We start from the raw sequence: 22,519 nt of genomic DNA, 5'->3' as shown, positions 1-22,519 counted from the left end.
TTTGACAACTTTTTGTTTTCCCCGTCTCGCTTGGCAGAGGCTGGGAGGAGGACGCGGGAGCGGCGGCGGCTGTCACGCCGAAAGTGGTGCGAGCCCTCAGGTCCCCCTCAGCCTCCCTTCCCCAGGCCGGGAACAGGTAGGGGCTGCCCGCCTTCAGCCACCCAACGCGCGGCTCCCCCTGGAAGCGTCCCCGGGAGCAGGAATTCGCCCTGGCTCCAGTTCATTCTTCCTTGTGTTTCAGCAGCTTTGTAATCAGACGGAGCGTTAGAGGCTTATGATACCCAGAAAATGAAAATTCACTTTGACTGTAATAAATTATTTGCTCGTCAGGCCTCTTAATGACGGCTGTCACTCCGCCACTGTTTTTTGAGCCCAATAAAATGTTGCGTATAACAGTTTTGTACCATGCAAAAAGTGCTGGCTGAATGGCATGTCCCAGGCAGCTTTTATTATTCTTTCCAGGAAGGTGGAGCTGGAGTTGGGCAATATTATTGTCATTTTTGTAATGTGCATTGAGTCAAAAATACAGATCTCTCCTTTAAAATCCATAGGATGAAGGGCAGACATACGAAGCCTTTTTCGTGTTGTGTAGCATCTTACTTCGCCCTTTCACTTGGTCCCGTGTCTTGATCTTTTGTATCAGTGTAGATCTTTGCTTTACAGCCCGTTGTTTTATACTGCAAAGCTTAATATGACAATATTTGGTAAAATTAGCTGTGAAACATGTCGTGTCTTTAAGTGCAGGCTTCAATATTAACAGCACTGTTGTCGTGCTCTTGAGTCTTCACACTGTAGGAAAACTAATAGTGCAGAACAGGGTGGTGTAATCCACACATGAGAGATTACTATGAAAGAAGTAGCTTGCCAATATTTTTACTGTTCCGTTTTACTTTATATGGCCTCATTAGCATCGCCATTCCAATTATTATTATATGTTTATATCTATTATGGTCAAAAACACATGATAAAAACTAGAAAGAACTTGGGAATTGGGTCTTTAATGGGAGCTGGGATGTTCGGATTATACTGGAGTCAATGGTGACAATGCAGTTAACCTTACTCGAGCTGCCATCTCACCTAATCTAGCTGGATTGGAGGTTAAAGAACAGAACGCTTTCCCTAAGTGAATGCAAGTGACGTTAGGCAGAGTAATCGTTGCAGTGTACCCTGACAGTAGGTTTCTTACCCGTTTCTGATGAGAGACCCTCATGCTCCCTGCCTCAAAATTTAGAACTTTCACAAGCTGTAAGTCTATAACATCTTTCACAATGAGAGTGAAACAAAAGAAACAGGAACGTTTGCAGAATTCTAGCTGCTGTTTTGTGCTTCTAGCCTGCTTTTCTTTCCTGTGATTATTTTTTCCCTTTCTGCCTCTTTTTCTGTCTTTTGCACTCCTCACTACATACTGGTTTTGCAGAACGTACTCTGTTGTGCTTTGTTTTTTGTAGCTGTCACTCCATTCTCCTCTCCACTCTGTTCTGTGTTATGTCTGTGGTCGCCCCCCCGGCCCCGTCTTCTCATACTCTTCCGTTTCCCTGCTAATCTCTGGGCTGCAGTCTCTTTCCATTCAGCTCGGTGTGCTAAACCATGGAGTCAAATTGACTAGAAATGCTGGCAGAGAGCACTTCAGAGAACAGTGTCTGACTGCTTCCCATCTGCTGTTAGTACTCTCACAACTGGAGCAAAGAAAGTGGAAGCAACACAATACCGAAGAGGTCTGAAAATCACAGAATCTTCATGGTTGGAAGGGACCTTTGAGATCATCGAGTCCAACCACAAAAAAAACCCACCAAAAAAACCCAACCCAAAAAAACCCAAACAAAAAACCAACCAACCAAACAAAAAACACAAAAAACCCACAACCACACCCCACACCCACCCACAAACAGACACAACCCAACAATCTCGGGCACTAGAGCATGCCCTGAAGTGCCATGTCTACACGTTTCTTAAATACCTCCAGGGATGGCGACTCCACCACCTCCCTGGGCAGGCTGTTCCAGTGCCTGACCACCCTCTCAGTAAAGTAATTCTTCCTAATATCTAATCTAAACCTCCCCTAGAATGCTATGGGGTTGGAAGGGACCTCTGGAGATCATCTAGTCCAACCCCCTGCCAGAGCATGTATGACCCTGTATGGGTCATTTTTTAATCTCTGTAATAAGGCAAGTGTAATAAGGCAAGATTTTAAATACATGTTTTTCCTTAATCTGCTTGGAAGATTTTGGCACCAATTTGGAACTAGTTTTGATCAACCTGAAATTGTATTTCGTCGTGACTAAGTGACTGCAAAAGTGTGACAAGTAAATTATTAATCAAAAAAAGTTTCATTTCACTCTAGTTCCTATAACCGTAGTGCCTTTGGAGGGATTGCTTGCTGGTTGAATCCAGGAGAGGATGTTCTTTCTCACCTGAGTGGCTGTGCTTAGTAAGCTGGCCTGACAGGAGTTTGCGGTGCATGTTTGGCATAGGAGGAAGGAGAGAGAGCTGCTGGACTGACCAGGAGCTGTTACTTAATCCAGAGAGCAGCTCTGGGCAGGGAGCCATGCTGTAGGGGTTTGATCCAGGCAGCAGCTGGACTGGGCCTGGCTGAGGGCCATGCTGAAGAGATTTGATCCAGAGGGCATCTGGACTCATTCAGGAGATTCAGAGCAATCCCTCAGTGATGGAGGTGGATGGTCTGGTCAATAGGAATGAGAGTCCAGTTTGCAGTGGGGTTTTGCTGCAGCATCCTCGAGTATAGCGAAAGGACAGAAGAGTCCCTCGTTGAAATAGGTTGTACAGGGGTTAGTGAATTTTTGAATCGGATGAGGCTACGTTAGGGAGTTGATGGATAAAACTAGGAACAATGTATTGGTGTAGACTTCCCGAAGTATGGTTCTCCTAAAGTACCCTGATGGTTTGAGTAGCATTGCTGTGTTGCTGACAGCAATATCTTTTCTGCGTAAGAGTAAGAGGGTGTGCATGGATGTTAGGTTAGACTCTGTTCTCTTCATCAGTTTGATGCGTTTTTCTGGAAAGCTAAGATTTGCTTACCAAATTTGGTGGGAGGATCCAGGAAAGGAAAAAGAAAAAAACCTAGGCCCTGTCCTTCTTGAACTCGAAGTATAAGTAACCTAAACAATCTTCATAATCGCAAGCTAATCTTTCTTCTTATCATGATTTCCTTTGCTGTTGGAGGCATATTTGTAACCAGACATCTCCTGAAGAATCTCTAAGGCCCTATTATTCTGTTGCCTCACAATATTGAAAGCTAATCTGTTCTCTGAGTAATTCTTTTAAAAGGATGAAACTGAAGGATGAAAGGATGAAAAGCAGGGGATTGGTTCAGACTGTCACAGATATTTAGGCAGCTGTTACGCTCAGCGATGTTTAATTAGATGATGACCAGGCACCTAAAGTTCTCTGAGGACTGTGTCTTATTAAATAACCTTGAAGGTGCAGTTTGTCTCTTACAGGACGTTTCTTACCACTTTTCCTTGTTAAGTGTTAGATAACTCAAACAATGTAGACTACATCTACAGTGTGACTTCCAGTTTTGGTCTTGGGTTCATTTCACAGCCTACTGTGCCTGTTAGTAGGGTTTCTTACTAAAAAAAATGCTATCGTTATTAAGATTTCTCTAGTAGTCCCCAAATTTATTCATGGAATCAGTATCATTTACGCCGCAACACTGCAAGTCTTCATGTTTATGCCTCATATCATCCTCTCAGTTTTTTAAGTGGTAACTGCAAGTACAGCTTAAAATTGCTGGAGCCAACAGTACAACTAAAAGACGTAGTTTTGTACTTGTCCCACCTTTAGACACTTGGTCCTCCCTCCCTGACTGTGATTGTGCCGGCATATTTGTTTGTGTAGTCGCAGCATTAATAGCAAAATAGAGGGCTTAGTACTGCTAGTGCTTATCAGGGGAAGGTGACAATAGTAAGAGAGGCTAGGTAGTGTTTTCTTTATGAGGCTCAGAGTGTACTATGTTAAGCTTGGGCAGAAATTCTAGTTCCTTTTGTACTGCCCAGATAACTGATGCCAGCTCCTACAAGGGAAGTGAAGTGACAAGCGCTACTTTATGTACATAAATATATATATATATGTAGCGAGTATATATATAGTGTATACTTTATACACAAGTAATAACAAGGCAGCAGTACCCTGAAGAACTGACCACCACTACTCTGTTATTCTGTTTGTGTCGCCAATTTTAAGGCATTCGCTTACTATTTCACTAACTTACTCTAGTGTCTTCACAGGTCCAAGGCAAGCACAGCGTAGAGGGCTGCTGGGGTAATTGAACAGTGGGAGGAAGTGATTGAGGAGCTATGAGTAAACAAGTTAGTATTAATGCAGGGTTCCATAGAGTTGGTTTCTCTCTCAGTTTGATTCCTCTCTCAGTAGCAGATCTTTATGCAGGCCTAGGGAATAAACAACTATACTTAATTAACTATGCTACAGAGACCTGTACATTCTGTCTCCTGTCAAAATACTGCTTTCTGGCAGGCAGAAGGGGAAGAAGAGACAGGCTATTACCACAGTTATGAACAGTAGCTTAGTTTTAATTTGCTACAGTTTAGATTAGTCAGCACTGGTGACCACTTCACTAATTTTACTGCTCTCTTAGTATTTTTTTCCTTCATTCCCAAGTGATGCATGCAGACATATTTTAGGAGTGCATTTCTAACACATGCCTCATGTATTAGTTCTGTCTAAATGAATAGGTGTTCAGTTGAAAGCTGCCAGGACACATTTATGTTCTGACAGTGGTGAAAGGTTTCCCAGCCTCTTTCTGTTTACTTGGTCCAAGTGAAACTGCTCTGTCATTCTGTCTGTCGTTACTACTGTAACATCATTTTGGTGTAAGTACCTTATTCTTTTCACTTTACCCAGCATGAGACGCTGAATGTTGCTTGTCATGTTACCTGTCATGTGGTTTATGGATTTTATAAATAAAAAGTATCTCATGTTATGTGTAACTCTGGTGAATGCAATGGAAGGTCTTCCAAATAATTTCAAAATGCAGCTTGTCTTAAAGACCTGATTTAGCATTCCTTAGATAAGCAAAACCTCCGTGGGAACTTGAACAAGGATAGTAGGATCAGTCTTTTTCACAGTTACTGTGATTAATGTTACAAGACAAATTCTTATTCCTATGGTTTGATAAAGCCATTTTCATAGTCCGTTTCACTAAGCATTTAAATTGTGTATTGCCTTATTAATCAAGGTGTTGTGAACCTGAAAAATGTTGCTATATTCTTATCATCTGATTCATTTGAAATAGTGTCAAAGCTACCACTTAAGAGCACCCTTCCTAGGGAAGTACGGATTATGAGTTTTTAATAGTATTCAACTAATAGACGATGAGATTCAGATATAAATTAGTCTCTTCAAGGGAGAGATTAAGACAGAAGGTATTCACGAACTGGATAGTGTTGTTCAGTGCCACTTTGGGAGAAGGATGGAAATGTGCAGTTCTGCATGCAGAAGTTACCCTTTTTAGGTGGAGATGCTCAGCTGGAACAGGGTTCAGAGGTCTTGTGCTGCTTCAGGCAGACAAGAGCAGGAAGCCATAGAAAAAGGGCGACAACTGGTTATGCTGGGCATGGAGTGAATAAAGCCAATTAGTGGGATTTTTACATTCCGTGTGGGCATGACTCTTGCTGAAATTAGGGATGAAGTTCTTGTTGCTGTCAGTGCTGCCAGACAGTCCAGTTATGAGCTGTTTTGAAAATCTCACTCCACATTCTTTCGGTTGTTTCCAGCTGATTTTGTGGGAATTCTGGAGGACTGGCCTTTCAGTCCTGGGCATATCTTTATGTCATGGTATAATTCACAGCATTATTTCTTTTTCCATCTGCCTTTCCTCCCCCCTGCCTGCCACCATTCATCCTTTTTTCATCCATCTTATGTCCATCCATTTTCCTAGTCTGATGACTGTTTGGGGTTGAGTTTGGTTTTGTTTTTAAAAGGATTCCCTTTTCTTTCCCTCCCTGTACCACTGCTCCCCCAGAACATGTTAACTGAGGTACCTGTGTGTCCGGTGGTTCCCTGCACTAAGGCTCCCTGTAGTCTCAGGACTGAATGCTACACGTGCAGCAACAGGGCACATGGGCTTTCCATATTGTTTCTTTATTTCTTATTCTGAAGGTGGGTGCAATTGTTGCCTTAAAGAATTTTACAATTTAAAGAACTGCTGTCTTCCTGAGAGCAAGATATAGAATAACGACGTGCTGATAAATATGGCACATGGTCTTAATCTACTGTGGATTTATTAAAGTACAGATGGTGTACTTTCTTAGTTCCTAGAATTACCATAGGAAGTATGTGGTCCTCGAGCTGTTCGTATATGATTTAAAAAAAACCAACACATTTTTTTCAGATTCTGACCAGTGAGACTGGCTTTGAGAACATCTAAACTCTAAAGGAAATGCAGCAGAAATTTCCTTGTTTCATCCGTTTATGAGTTCAGGCCATCAGAATATAACATGGTCTCCACTACAAGTTCTTGTCTAGCTTAAAAGTTTGCAAAATTAGTTCAATGTAGCCATATATCTGCATTGTTAGACATGTTATCTGATTTCGCTACACAAGTTTTAGTGCAGTTCTAAGAATTGAACAAAGACTGTCATCCCCTAGGTCAGGTAAATTCATTTAGTGATAAATGTTGCCTAGCATAATTGTCCTAAGTGATCGGAAATCTAATCCGAGCCTGATGTCTGCACAATTCTGCAATGAGTAATGCAGTCGAAGTCTGGATTGCCCCTTGCACACCCCTTTTGTCTGAATGCAAAAATCTTTCACTCATGTGAAGCAGAGGCCACTCTGATGGTGAAACAGAAATTCAGAAATTTAACTTTTACTGGAATGAGTCATTGTTTTGCATGTCTGGCAAATAAATATGTCTTTTTTGCACCATGTAAAGAACATTGAGTAACTTTTGTGTGGAAAAAGCCACACGAAGCATTTTGGTGATCTATCATGTGCCTGCATTATATGGATAAAGAATTTTAATTAAAATTTGTGTCTAGTTTTCCCCCACAGTTGTGCCATTTTCATCAATTTTTACATGTGTCATGGAAAGGGAAGGAAAGAATCCTTATTCTGTTGTTCTCCCCTTGATGTCTGTAAAAAGTGATTGTCAGGATTTAATGGCAAAACAGAACACGGATTTATTTTGCTCGTTCCTTTTTATCTGAATTTTTCGTTTTTGAATTTTTCAAGTCTTGAAAATGTGTGCATAAAAAGCAATTGCATATTAAAAAATGAGGCAACCTGCTTCAGTTGATCTTAGTGCTATGAATTTAAAAAGAGTGAAAGTCTGTTGAGTAAAGCTTGTAACTGGTCGAGAGACTATTCACTGCCCCACTGATCTCAGGACATAAATTAATAGGAAGCTGTAAGGACCTTGTAATGATTCTCTGCACAGAGTTGAAAGAATGTTGGTTCTCCAGCGATGCAAAGGCACCTCGCAGCGAGCTGGTCTGTCCTCAACCTGGTCTTCCTGTGTTAAAGAAGGTCTCCTCTGGCCAGCTGTGGCTCAGAAGGGCTGGAGCCACTTCCCAAATAAGCGTCCAGCATCTTGATTTTTAGTTGTAATGAAAGACTTATTAGCAGCTGTAGCGTGCATGCACTTGGCTTATGATATCAGTAGTTCTTTTTCAAGGTGCTGTTTGTGCAGCTAAGTTCTGCACATGCTCATTTCTCTTACTTTAAGCTGAATCGTTTGAGCTCACTGCATTCAGTAAGCAAGAGAGAGGAGACATGATTTGGTGCTAACTAAATCTTTTGGGGAACTGATGTTGGGTTCTTTTGTGAAAAGGCCCACCTGGTTCTTCGGTGGAGACAGAACCGTTCAGACCAAGGCGCAATAAACCTGTGTGCGTAAATGGTGCAGGCAGAATATTTGCTGGCGCTTACCCTGTAAGATGTGCTGAGTTGTTTGCTCTCAACTGTGTGCTCTGAGAGCTTTCTGCCCCCTTGTTTGTATGTCACCCCTTGAAAAAGAATTCGATAAGGAGCTCTATGCAGGATCAGCCAAGGAGCTCTCACTAGGTAGTGCCAGCTGCAACCATCTATTAAAGTCACTGCAGAACTGAAAGGACAGAGGTATACGTTGTGTTCTCTTAGTGTTGCCCTCAACAAGGAGCAGGCAGACTGCAGACTTCCTTAGGGGCATGGAGTGTGTACTGGGAAGAAGTTCTTGGTGGTGGAAAGAAAGGGAGAGAGCTGATGTCTCTCCTCTGCAGCCTCTGTCCTGGGTGAATTGCTCCTATGGGCTGACTGATTCACTAGAAAATTCATGGTCAAAGGAAAGGCGCTTTGTTCCTCTTCCTCCCTGTGGTAGCTAGGGACATGCCAGGCAGTTCAGTAGCAAAATAAACAAGCATTTATTCTGCTTGCTCTTTTTCAGTTACTCCTCTTGTTATTTGAATTGTTTAAGAGTTTAGTTGTTTAAAAAGAGAAGGCTCAGAGAGGACCTTATCAATACCCAAAGGGAAGGCACAAAGAGGATGGAGCCAAGTTCTTCTCAGTGGTGCCCAGTGACAGGAACAGAGGGAATAGGCACCATCTGAAACACAGGAGGTTACCTCTGAACATCAGGAAACACTTTTTCGCTGTGAGGGTAACCGAGCACTGGCACAGATTGCCCAGAGAGGTTGTGGAGTCTCCATCCTTGGAGATATTCAAAAGCTGTCTGGACACTGTCCTGGGCAGCTGGCTGTAGGTGGCCCTGCTTGAGCGGGAGGTTGGACCAGATGATTTCCAGAGGTGCCTTCCAACCTCAGCCACTCCGTCCACTCCGTGACTCTGTGACTTGAAATGGCATCTTTCCGAAGTAAAAGAGGTTCAAAATCAGCTTGTCAGAAATCTTGTTGATAAGTGGTCTCTGTGTTTTAATAGGTAAAGGCAATGGAGTTTTGGTCCTTGTTATTAAAAGGAATGATAGTTCAGAAGCAGAGTGTATTGTGTACAAAGCAGGAAGACCCTTTCTCTTTGTGTATACAGAGATGGCTCAGTTGTTCTGTGTTTCTAAGAACAGCACGGGTTCTGTTCACTGCTGCAGCTCACACCTAGGAGTGAATGACACAGCATCTATATCTTCTGTATTTCTAGTTCTGGGTTGGACAAACACATTGCAGCATCCCAGTGCTCTGTAAGTAGTGAATCAGTGGAAGGAACCCAAAAGCAACAGGGAGGGGGAAGAGGAGAAGATGGTGAGGAGCAAGGTAAATAAAAATGCTGGAGGAAGAAAACTCCCTGATAAATGCCAATATGTACAGCTGAAGGTTGATGACGGAGGAGGGTGATTGTATGAGATTGAACCGAGATACAGGGTGAACTGATGTGAATGGAATAAGACCTTGGTATTGCAGTCATTTACGAATTCACAGCTCAGTCTTCTACTGGGACTGCCAGACAAGAGGACCACACAAGAGTTTGGTGAAAATAAGACAACAGGAATTAAAGATCACTGTCTGGCACTTGCCTTGGCTCCTTTTACAAATATTTATTCTTATTGTGTAAATAAAGAATAAACAAGGAAGGAAGTATTAAGCTTGAGTCAATAAGTTAAGGTCCATGTAGAAAGATCTACTTCACCTGTGGTGTTTCCTGTACGTATTATATTGGCTCTGAATATCGCATTGCATCAACAACTTTAGGAAATCACACCTGCTAAATATTTTACCAGTGAATATTTTAAATATCTTCAAAATGTTATGTTCAAGAGTCTTGCCATTTCATTTCATTTAATTACATTTTCTGATTACAGTGTAAAGTAGAAAATATAATTCAGACTATGAAACAGGGTTACTTTAAAGAATCAAATATTTTATAGTCACTAACAGCGAACTCCCCTTTTATATGAGAGCTTGACAATAGATGTCAATAAGATTTCTTTGGTAATGTTTTCAGTTAAATCAATGGTCATTAATCTTATTGTCATAGCAAAGTAAACTTGACAGTGTTGTCAGAATATATTCTCTCTTTTAAAGTTTGTTGCTTTTTCTTCCCACCCTTTTTAACAGAACAACTGTTAATAAAAATGGAATTTACCAGTTTGAACGGGCTTCAAAATGTAAAGCAATTCAGGACAACATTTTGTCATCATCTATCAAGAAGAAAAGGTAGGTGTTTGCTGCGCAGTCTGCTTTGTTTGTTTTAAATAGAATGGTAAAAGATTGTCCTCTTTTACATAATTCTCAATGATATGGATGTGGAGCTATACAACAGGAAACTGAAATGGTTCAACCAATGTTTGCCTGCATTTTTTCTTTCATGTGAATTAGATTTATTCGAGGTTGGATTTTATTTTTTTTTATTTTCACAATGTAAGTTAAAAAGATTTCTCCTTGCCAGTTAGCATTTTATTCCAGGACATTCACAAGAAGGCTGAACAGAATCTATGAGGTATGATTTCATTCTTGAGTATCTTTTTCCTGATTGGTGAACATTCCTGCTATGAGCAACCTCTATTAATGGATTCTTTTCAGCGTATTCACTAGAGTGAGTATGGAAATGTACTAGTATAAAAACTTAGTAATTAATTGCAGTCTTTATAATAACTAGTCCACAGGAAACTAATAATTCAATTTTAGATACGTTGAAAAAACACCTCAAATTAATTTTGGCTTTCAACTTGCTGTTCTGCCTTTTCCTGACACGGAAAAAAACCCCTTTGATATCAGCCCAGCTCAAACTCCTTCCCACTTTCTGAAATGGAAATGGGAGAAGCAGCCCATTCTTTTTGACATGTAACACTTTGCCTATATGGATGCACCAATAAATAAAACATTGTAAATTAGAAAGGCTTCCCATTGGGATCAAGTTCCAGCTTAAAATTAATTACATGCCATGGTGTCTTTAAAATTGGAAGTTTTTTATTTTTCCCCCTCCATTTGTGAAAAGAGAAAAGGAATGAGAAAAAAAAGTTCTGCTAAAAATAATTATGTACCTTTCCCCTTTCAGAGAACTGGAGGAGTCAATTTTTTCCTTAATGCAGAAACAACATTAAATCATGATTTTAAAATGTCTCCTGTCTTTTCTTCCCGCTCCTTACTTTTTCATTGTGTTTTAAGATCTTTCACCTGTTCTTAAGTCACCATACTCCCAGAATTCTGGGTTTTTTAAAATTATTTTCTTTTTTTCTCCTCTATAACCTCTTCTCCCACCAATATTCCACCTCATCAGCAACACTATCATTGAATTTTTTCCTCTTTTGAAAGGTGGTAAACCATTACGTTACTTTACTGACGCATTGCTAGTGAGAGCTGAGACAGAGGCTGGCAAATAGGTCAAAGTATACAGGTGGCTGAAAACCTGAGTGATTAACACCAAGAGAAGGACAACCAGACACTGTATTTCCTCCAAAATCCACTTACAGCTGTTATTTATCCTGCGTGTTACAAAGTTGTACAAGCTGCAGCAATGCAGATGTGCTCTTCATATCTAGAACATTTGGGAGCTGAGATTGTAGGAAAAACTTTGCGAAGCTTCAGACCTTTATTCTGTAGCTAAAGAGAAGGAGGGGCTGCACCATTTAACAAGGCAGAAGATGGGCAGAAGAAGGCAGAAGCAGGGCAGGTAGGAAGAGAAACTGATGCTTGGAAGAAAGGAGCAAAGGATTGTTTTGTGCCATGAATATTGCAGCTCATTGCCTTTCACTGAGAGAAGCTGGAGGGCTCTTTGCTGCTTTTCCAAGGTGTGATCCACAGGCATGGTATATAAACGCTTTATATTACAGTTCTAGACTTTCAGGGACATTCTGGACACTCTTCCCTCTTAAGCTGGCAGAAAGGGAAAAAATTACTAGTTTAAAGCTTGTCAAATTATTTGATAGTAAAAAATGCTATGTAAGTGGGAAGTTATTATTATAGCAGGTATATGCTGGTGGTGATAAAGAGCCTGAAATGCTGAGATTTGCTGGCAGTTTTCCATTTTTATTGTAGAGCAAGCCCTGTGCGCACTCTTTTGAGGGCCTTAAAAACTGATAGTTGTTTTGATAGTATTAAAGTGTCCAAAGGCAAAAGGGATCCTCCTTTTCTTTTGCATTTCCTGCTGTTGTTTTTCTTTTTATTTGTTTCTTTCTTAAACATAAGCTGCCAAGTAAGAATATCTCCTTTTTTCACTCCTGCTGCTCAATTTTCCTTCTGATTCAAATAGCTTTTTTTGAGCTAGGTATTTAGCTTTAGCAAGTAACCAGGTGGGGCTGTACCTGTCTCTCTGTTCTGACATTTTGCCTGTTGTCTTCCTACTATCTCAACACTTCTGTCCTTGCTGTTGTCCTTCAGGTATCTGCCAGAAATTAGAAGATACTTATACTTTGTCAGTGCTTCAGCTGTGCATAATAATTCCACCTTAGCCACTGCAGTTAATGTAGAAGGTCACTGCATACCTGACAACTACTATAGGCAAAAAAAATCCTCCCAGGTGTTATTTGTCAGCAAGGCAAATAGAGTATAAGTGAGTTTCCGACAACACCAAGTTATTATAATGGTTGTGGTGCAGGTGACAGACAAAAACAGGACAAAGCGTGTTTCATTCACTATTCTCAGCACTGTAATTACTGTCTTGTCCACATATTTTTATAGTTCAATTTACCAGAGCTTTTTTATCTTAATAATAAAACCCTTTTAGCTTCAGCAAATACGTGCTGTAAGCTCCTGGGTGCCAGTGGAAATACATGTATTGTCCCAGCTCTTGAAAACAGAACAGTGGAGAAGAGGACTGTCTGAGTTAAAGCAGAGCCATTAGATGATACCCTGATGGCCTTCTGGATGATTCTTTTGGAGGAGTGTGTCCTCAAGGCTCCTTTAAAGCAGGAAATGCTAAAATAGGCTTTCTGAAAGGAAAACAAAGCTTTCTGGGCTCTAAACCCAGCTGCAGCAAATCCCAGAGCTTCACTTTGAGTCTGAAAAAATTAATCTATGGGAATATTGTCTGTGTTCAAGTAGAGTTCATTTCATGGAAGGCTTATATTGGTGTGAGCAGATGTAGTGGCCACTTTGCAGGGCTGTCACTGTCGTGAGCTCCTGTTCTCCAGGACATGCCGCTGGGTTGTCTCTGCCTCTTGCAGTGCTGTGCCGGGATGAGTTCTGACGGTCTGTAGTGTCTTTGTAAGTCACAAGAGGAGCAAAACTGGATGCACAGAGTGAGCAGAGGTGGTATTCTCTCTGGTAAAGACCTGTATAATGGTGCTTTTCTGCATGAACTGGTGAGTTTAGACACCTCTGAGCAAAAGTAATTCCATCCAGCAGCCAGCAGTAGCCATGTTCTTGCATTGTAATTGGTGTTTTTACCCTCGATGCAGCTTCTGTTACATGTATAAGAAGGTCCTTACAGTTTCTGACGGTGCTTTCTGCCTGTGCTTCTCATGAGGCCTCAGAACTAGTATTATGGATGAGGCTTTGATTTTTCTCCTAAACAAATGGTTCCCTGTAACTTGCTAATAACTTGTCAGTCCTTGCAATTTCTTTCCGAGCTGATGGTAATTTTTCTTTTATTTCTGGCTCTGATCTTCTTCTTATCAGTGTCTTTAGGCTAGAATTTGCTTTTTCTATATTTTTTTCTCCTGGATAGTGGTAGCCTAAGTAACTCTTCATGCTCTGTTATGCTATTAATTCTTGGAATTTTTCCATAAGTCCCAGCATCTAAGAGTTATTTACTGTTTAGCCTTAAGGAATACAACTAGATGAGTGATTCAACATCAGCATAGGCTATTTCGGTCCTGTGTTTCTATCCCATCCTCCCCTCACATGCGCTCCCTGTGCTGCCTTGTGCTGGTATTGACACTTGTCTGACCCCACAGTGAGCCAATTTGGGTAGCAGCTTCAGCAAGAAAGTAGTTCCATTTTCTCTGACTGCAGTTCCAAGGCTGCCAATACAACATACCAGGAGGCAGCTGCCAAAATAAGACCACCTTCCCAGTTTCTCCACTCCTATCACTCCTTGCTTATCCTGGCTGTGGTGTTCAATGGAATCTTTTCTGGAGAAAATGTATATGCATATTTTTTCTTCCTTTTTTTTTTTTTTTTTTTTTGTCACAGTAGTGAATTAAAATGGTTTGTGAAGGCATTTCACAAGTACAAAAGCTGGCAGAAACCAAAGAGAGGTGGACTCAAGTAAGTATCAGCAGTGTCACGAGAGAGAGAACAGATTTGGAGTTGGACTGAAAGGAGGAGGAATGTTCTGCACCAGGTCAGATCAGCTACACCTGCAATAAAACTAGTTTTGTGCTTCTCCCACTTCTGCCCATTCATTCCTGCTCTATTGAGTTGTGCAAAGGCTCAGGAAAATCAGTTTGGTCACAGTCATCTAGTTCCTTTAAGAGTTTGCTAAGTTTGCAGAATGAAAATTGTGTATGTTGTCACAGGTGCAAACTTTAGCCAAAGGCCAATTCTAATGCAGAATTCCTCTAAAAAGTTTCATTTCTTTTTCCCTGTGGAAATGGGACATGATTTTACTCAGGAGTAGATAAGCAAGTTAACTTTAGCAGTTGCAGTAGCTTTATGAAGCAAACAAAAAAAGGTGTCTGTTTTTTCAAATGTTTACCATAAGGCTGTGACACCAAAAGCAGGTTGAACACAGAGAGAAGGAAGCTTTCAGGTTGTTGACTTCTGCCATGGCAAGTCACCACAGCCTTTTTTTATATTCCTTTTTATCAATTCTCTTGCTCCATTTAAAAACAGATGAGGTTTTTTGCCATCCCAACTCTTGTAAAACTGTTCAAAATACACACTTCTAAATTTCAGATTAAATAAGCTCATGATCATTTGATTTTGGGCCAATGTTAACTTTTTTTTGCTAAAATAATACAAGGTAGTTCTTTGCTGGAGACATGAATCCCATAGAATTTGTTGTTATGGCATCCATATCATCTCTTCTTCCCATTCCCCCAGTCCTCCTTATAAGTGAGAGTTACTGTTTTAAAAACAAACTGTATTAGGATCCAAGTACAAGTGGAAGAAGTATTAACATTGAACCTATAAGGGAAGAAGTGTCTTCATTCTTTTGACTTACATGTTCTGAAGTATTTTACGTATGGACAAATGTAAATCTCTTGAAAGGGTTTAAAAGGAGCAGAGAGCTCTTTGATTACATGTACCAATGTAACCAAAGTGCTGGGTGACATAAAACAACGGATTGTTTTATTTAACAGATAATTTGAAGGAAAACTTACATCTGTAAATATTGATTTATGGTCTTAGATGATTGAATTGAACTTTGGGAACTCTACAAGGTAAATGAAAGAAAATAAGAAGTGTAATGTTTCATTTTGGCTTGCAAGTGCCACATTTCAAAACATTTTTGAAGCTTAAAACACCAAATATGAGAGATTTTTTGTATTATTTTGGATTTCGGCACTTGAGATGATTTCTAATAACTTCAAGATATTTAAGGTCAAATATTTAAGTTTGAAACCAGTGTCCTTTCAAAAGTTTCTGAGAAGAAAAGTTCATTAGGATATCACTATTAAGAAGCAATGTTTAATAGGTCGTGCTAATTAAATGAGGATAGTGCTGTTACAAATTACAAAAATAAAATAGGTCATGGAGTTCTAAAAGCAATCTATTATATATGCATCATGCACATTATTATTAATACATGCATCATTTGAATGTTTTAGTGTTTCTAAATATATATACATATATATTCTAGTGTTTGATGTTCTTGCCTTATTTAGATACTCAGAAGATTATTATCTTCACATAGTCACAAAACTGCAGAACTGCAGCTGGATAAGGAGACCAGAAGAATCTACAAAATTCAGGTAATTTTCATTGTCTCATTTAGAAAAACTGTTTACCCTAGACTCATCTAACAAGCCAGAAATTGAAACCTACCCCTTTGAAAAGATAATTTTGTATTGCTTTTAGACTGCCTTCATAGCTATGCATTTCTGTTAATCTTTTGGTTATGGGGCTTCTTGTTTATTTGAACTGGACTTGAACTGACTGTGCAAACTGAGAAGGATAAAAGAACTACACAAATGAAGTAATTTTACCTGTCTCCACTATAAGGAATAGTTAACTAACTTACATAGAATAGATGGAAATATTCCTGACACAAAACCTACAGTATTAAAAAAAAACAACCGTAATGTGATTTTGTCCATCTGAACTGGCATTCTGGTAGAAGACTGTGTAATGAAGCAGTGTATTTCTTACCTCAAGACTATTACTTCTATTAAAGAGATGCCCAAGACACTCATTAGGTTTGATGCTGCATGTCATGGCCCCTGAGCATGTCAGTATGTGATTACATGTGTCCTTGTTTGGGATGGCACGTAAGTACATGCTCAGTAGGGACAGTGATCCCTGAAAAGCTTCCACTCTCATTTGGAAATGCATCATGCTGGGTTTAGAGAACAGCTTTGCTGTGCCACCTTATTTTCTCCAGGGGGAAATACTCTTTTGAATTACATTATTACATGGATCAGAATTAAAGAGTCTGTCATGATCATGAAAAATAAATAAACTGACCTACCGTCCAACTCTTTGGAGTTAACTAGCATTGAAAACATAATATCCATATGATAACCCTTGGAAGAAGTAGTTTTTTGGGGGGTAATGCTTTCTGTGCAACATAAATTGCTGTGTTTGCTGTGTATCATAACTGACTAATGGTGTTTCCCAAAGCTGAGGTAGGAAAATACACAGAGATAAGGCTTAAGAAACTTCTCATTAACTCAGGCAGGCTTTAGCTGTGCACAGAGATACCAGAGCGTGATAAGGAGCTGTTCTGTTCCAGAACAGGCAGGTGTCCTGTACAGTTGACAAGAGGTGAAACTGCTCTCATCTGCTCTTCACCCTGCTACATTTAGGGGTTTTCTTTTCCAATCTTTTTAAATTTACCTTCTTTCTGAACGGACCAGCCACCACTTACCAGAAATTTGCCGCTTCTGCTGTGCTAGGTGTACAAGTCAATGGCAGAGTAACCACTCCTTGTTTCATCTTGACTTCTTCATTTACTGTTTCTGCATTCTGTCTTCCACTGGGCCAAATTCTTCTACATCTTCTAGGCCTATGGGAATCAAAAATAACACCCTCTATCTAAACTGTCACATGAGACTGTTGGCCTTCAAGTACAAGATGCTTACTGTTCTTCTTGTTGTCATTGCCTTCCAGCAAGGAGTGTGGGTCATAAGTAGTCAAGGTGGGTTATACAACCAATGATCAGACTGGAAATAATAAAAAGTGAAAGCTGTAGGGTGCACTAGGCCACTTAGAAAATGTGGACTGCATGTACCTTGAGGTGAGCTTGCTAGCTTCAACTTAGCTCAAATACCAAGGGAAAAAAATCTTTTGAAAGCCATGGTTCAGTCCAGGCTGGACAAACTCTTGTTACTTCATTTACATTCAAGGGCTGTGCTGTTATGGTTTAATTGCTTTTTAACATCCAAACTAGCTAGAGTATTAGCTAGTTGATATGTATACAAACCATGCTGCAATTCTCATGGCAGTACTGCACGTTCTTCTGTCTCTATGACATTTGGTCTGCTTTGATATCATCCAAAATTTCCAGTGGTATGACCAAGGACTGGTGCTTTTGTTTAGGGCATTGTGGATGATTATTGTACAAAAGATGTGTGCTTTTGCGTAAGTCTTTTCTTTCTTTTCCCGTTCATTCAAACTCGTCTCTGTTGCTTTCTGGAAACAGGTCATGAAAATTTTACAGTTGTCCTTGCTCCCAGGTCGTACTAGAGACTTTCAAGGCTCTTAGCAGTTGGTCAATAGAGTCTTTAAAAAAAAAAAAAAAATTAAAAAAAAGAGAAAACCAAATTCAGTATAAAATTTACTGGCTAAATCTATATACACTCCATGCTTACAGCACTGCCAAACTTATTTATCAGTTAAGCACAAGAGCCTGGAACTAGCTTTGCAAGGACACTCTAGCTGAGAAATGATGCATTGACAGAGCTCTATGGGGAGCAAAGCTTCTAGAAATGCAGTGAAATAAATGAATTAATAATCCCTTGGCAGTACATCTATTCCTTTTTCTAACTTTGCCTAGTGTCAGTAATGCATAATAATTGTGTAATACAAATATTATTCAGTTCTAAAAATCTGATTAAGTAGGTAGATAAACACACCCATTTTGCAGAAGAGGAAATTAATCTCAGAGGAGCTGTGCAGCAGGAATTGGGTAATACAGCTAGACACCTGCAGGAGGAGAGCTTGAAGCTGCCTGTGTCATATTGTTCACCTGCTAGTGCCACCAGAAGTCTGCCTGCTCACTAGTCTGCAGAAAAGCTGCTTGACTTCTCTCCCTCTTTGCCCATCTGTTAAATGGAGTGAACACTTACATGCTTCTCAGGCGTGGTGTCGGTTGTATAACATCTCTGTATTATCCCAAAGTTCTGAAGAACAGGCATGCATATTTATAATGGATTTAATGTCTTATGCTTCAGGGCATAAACTAACCTCTAATTAATAAGGTTCAACAGCAGTTTCCCGCGGGGTAGTGAATTTCTCAAAGAAGCTTTCTTGTGTTTTCCTTTGCAGCTTTTGCTGTTGGCTACCATCATACTGGTAGTGGAGTGAATTAATATATGGTCTGAGCCAGTGACTCTTATGTTCCTAGAAGACAGCAGTGTGTGCCAATGAGTACACACCAATCTCTTTGTAGGCCGCACTCCCAGCAGATCCAGGCCAAATAAAAAAATTTGAATTAGAAGTGCAGTGCAGGAAAGAAATACTTGCCTTTGTATTTGGCAAAAGGGTTACAGCAGATAGCCACATGTGGCACGAACCACAGTGTTTTTGGCCAACCCGTTGTGCAAAAAGCAGAGTGCAGGATTCCAGGTTGACCCTCTACTGCCTACCTCAGCTTTGCCGTGAGGCTGTGCAAACTGTGTCCATTTGTTGTCAGAGGGCTGCCCCTTTTCCTTTTCCAGATGGCTCCCTCTGAACCTGCTCTGCTGTGCACGCTCACATGCACTTGGCTGGATTGCTGTCTGGCAGTAGTCAGTAGCTCTTGACAGCAATGTGATGTTTACCCATGGATTTCTCAAAATCAAGAAGATCCGTGAGGCAAGTACAACCCATATGATGTTCTCTTTAATACCTCCCATATCCACAGTCCATCTTCTCTGGTTGATTTTTGTCCAGCCTCTGTCGGGGAACCAGTCTCCCAGCCCTTCACTTACATCAGCACTGCCAGATTTAGGCTGCCCTCAGAGGAGCAAGTGCAAGCACGTGGTTCATTGCTCTTGCAATCTAGTTAAGATTTATTGTGCCCCACATTAGTGTTTGTCAGCCATTGTTAAAGAGGTTTTATTTAACTTTGCAATAGATGCTAGCAAAGGTGATGTACCTACACCAGAAGTGGTGTAAATGGCATCCTACTAACAGTTATTTAGGGAAAATCTTCTCCAATGTTTACTGCTATTAACATATAGAGAACTATTTAAGTATTTTTTATTCATTATCAGATACCCTTTATGAATTCCCCTTCCCTTTAGGAATGTCAGCTGTGCTTCTCTGGTTTGTTTATTTTTTGTTGGCTTGTTTCTTTCTTTTTTTTTTATTTCTCATGTTCCTTATGGCTCTACAATTCATAGATTGGTCCAGGCCGGAAGGGACCTCCAAAGGTCATCTAGTCCGACCTCCCCGCAGTCAGCAGGGACACCCCCAACTAGACCAGGTTGCCCAGGGCCTCGCCGAGCTTCACCTTGAATATCTCAAGGGAAGGGGCCTCAACCACCTCCCTGGGCAACCTGTTCCAGTGTTCCACCACCCTCATAGTGAAGAACTTTTTCCTAATATCCAATCTAAATCTCCCCTTCTCCAACTTAAAACCATTGCCCCTCGTCCTGTCACTGCAGGCCTTTGTAAACAGACCCTCCCCAGCCTTCCTGCAGGCCCCCCTCAGGTACTGGAAAGCCACTATGAGGTCTCCCTGGAGCCTCCTCTTCTCCAGGCCGAACAACCCCAGCTCCCTCAGTCTGTCCTCATAGGAGAGGTGCTCCAGCCCCCTGATCATTTTGGTGGCCCTCCTCTGGACCCGCTCCATCAGGTCCATGTCCTTTCTGTATTGAGGGCTCCAGACCTGCACACAGTACTCCAGGTGAGGTCTCACCAGAGCAGAGTAAAGTGGCAGAATCACCTCTCTGGATCTGCTGGCAACACTTCTCTTGATGCAGCCCAGGATGTGATTGGCCTTCTGGGCTGCAAGTGCTCATTGCCTGCTCATGTCCAGCTTCTCGTCCATCAGCACCCCCAAGTCCCTTTCCTCAGGGCTGCTTTCGACTACCTCATCCCCCAGTCTGTATTTATACCAAGGATTGTTTCTTCCCAGATGCAGAACCCTGCACTTGCTTTGGTTGAACCTCATGAGGTTCATCTGGGCCCACCTCTCCAGCCTGTCCAGGTCCCTCTGGATGACATCCCATCCCTCTGGTGTATTGACAACACCACACAGCTTGGTGTCATCTGCAATCATCTAGCATCTCCACATTATCACTTTGTTTCTGAGCCCACCTGAATTCTTCCTCCCTTTTCAGATTTAGATCAGCTCTAACTTGTTTTAGACAAAGCAAGTCCTCAGATTTTGTGGTCATAAGAGAGGATTGGTACAAACTTGGAAAGGGAGGGGAAATAATTTCGCAGCTGCCTGGAAGTGTCATTCTTAAAGCTCTAGGGAAAAAAAAAGCCATGCTGGGTAGCTTCCTCTGCAAAGGCTCTTCTAGCTACAGTCAGTAGAGTCTCAGGTTCCCTAGGTAACCTGAATATTAATTATTATATTAGTATTCTTCAAAGGTTTTCCACTTAAAATAAATGTTTCATTAGTGCAACAAATTACAGAGCCCAACTGGGTGCAAGCTGTAATTGTTTTTTACACCTCCACATTTCTTTGCTTTACAGACTTTTAAGCTTGATTTATTCTCATTTGGGCTATACACCCATGGTAGCAAATAATCTGCAGGTTTTCCAAACAGTTGCAACTTCTGTTTTTGCTGGAAGCTAACAAATAGCCAGCCCTTAAAATGACTCAGGCCGGGGGAGAAGGAGGATGTAGAAAAAGACTGAGCAGATGCTGTGTTTCAGAGAAGCCTCTGGGTGTTGTATTTCTGGGCTATCTCACTGAGCGTGGAGCCTGGCAAAGCAATGCAACCGTTCTTCGGGAGTGGTATCATACTAGAATAGCTCTGTGTGAGCTGTGGCTACTGGGACCCCTCCCCATGGAAATACCATTCCTGACAAACCTTATTTACATCTGATAATGAAGGGAGAAGGAAATCCGTAGGTGTAAAATACAGTTTTAAAATCCCTGATATTACACTACAGTTTAGCTGGCAAACTGCTCCACTCTGCCAGAATATTTTTAACTTTTTTTAAAAGAAAACATTACTACTTTAAAGAAAAGAACCCTGGGTCTTCATTACAATAGTTAAAAGATCAATCCATTTTCCTAGCCTGTAATTTCCCCTTCTGCTTTTTCGAAACACAGAATCATAGAATGGTTCAGGTTGGAAGGAACCTTAAAGATCATCGTGTTCCAACCCCCCTGCCATGGACAGGGACACCTCCCACTAGACCAGGTTGCTCAAAGCCCCATCCAGGCTGGTCTTGAACACCTCCAGGGGTGGGACATCCACAGCTTCTCTAGGCAACCTCTTCCAGTGCCTCACCACCCTCAGAGTAAAGAATTTCTTCCTAATATCTAATCTAAATCTTCCTTCTTTCAGTTTAAAACTGTTACCCCTCACCCTATCAGTATGCTCCCTGATGAAGAGTCCCTCCCCATCTTTCCTGTAGGCTTCAGATACTGGAAAGCTGCTATGAGGTCTCCCCGGAGCCTTCTCTTCTCCAGGCTGAACAACCCCAGCTCTCTCAGCCTGTCTTCATCGCAGAGGTCCTTCAGCCCTCTGATCATTTTTGTGGCCCTCTGCTGGACCCGTTCCAACACGTCCATGTCCTTCCTGTGTTGAGGACTCCAAAGCTGGACACAGTTTTCATTCAACTCAACTTCTATTACCCTTTTCCCACTTTAATATCTCTTCTGAAAAGTGTGTTAAACATTCCTGCAGTTATAAAATTCCACTCCTTCTTGAAGAGGTTAATTTGTAGTGTGCTACACTCTTAACGTATGTAACGGTATTAACACATCTGTGTACTGCAATGAAACGTAATTGAAACACAAATAAAATACTCTGCAATGCCAATTTATGCTTACATAAGCTCTCACCACCACACAATCAATAGCTTTCCTAACGCTAAACAGATCAATAATTCCACTGTACTCTCTGAATTCTTCCATTCCAGTATACAAGAAAATATGCAGAACTGAGATTACAGCGAGATTTAAGAGCACATTTGCTGCATAGGTTTAATAGACAAAATGCAAAATCAAGAGTATACATTCCAGGACATAGGAAAAGGCTGGGTGGAGAGATAGTAATTGGTGACAGTTTGGAGAAATAGTTGAATATTTTAGTTGCTCTACAGACTATATACTTTCCTAAAGGTTGGAGGATTCCTGTAAGGGGAACCTAATTTTGGATCAGTCTGAGTTAATTGTGTCTTCG

The 22,519-nt window shown here is 40.9% G+C and overlaps 1 protein-coding gene across 4 annotated transcripts in view; it reads left to right on the top strand.

Annotated features, from left to right (window-relative positions):
• The window catches only part of ST8SIA6 (ST8 alpha-N-acetyl-neuraminide alpha-2,8-sialyltransferase 6), a 49,174-nt gene that overhangs the window by 447 nt on the left and 26,208 nt on the right, over window positions 1-22,519 (top strand). For 2 of the 4 annotated variants that reach the window (XM_074157085.1, XM_074157084.1), the window contains exons 2-5: window positions 38-136; window positions 10,020-10,118; window positions 14,037-14,111; window positions 15,674-15,760. In XM_074157085.1, coding sequence (XP_074013186.1) covers window positions 38-136; window positions 10,020-10,118; window positions 14,037-14,111; window positions 15,674-15,760 — 360 coding nt within the window. The remainder of the gene's footprint in view (window positions 1-37; window positions 137-10,019; window positions 10,119-14,036; window positions 14,112-15,673; window positions 15,761-22,519) is intronic. The other 2 variants (XM_074157088.1, XM_074157087.1) reach the window with 1 other exon arrangement.

This window comes from Numenius arquata, chromosome 12 (assembly GCF_964106895.1).
Source record: "Numenius arquata chromosome 12, bNumArq3.hap1.1, whole genome shotgun sequence".
NCBI lineage: Eukaryota > Metazoa > Chordata > Aves > Charadriiformes > Scolopacidae > Numenius > Numenius arquata.
The sequence above is the reverse complement of the archived record's forward strand: the minus strand, read 5'-3'. Positions and strand labels throughout refer to the sequence as shown.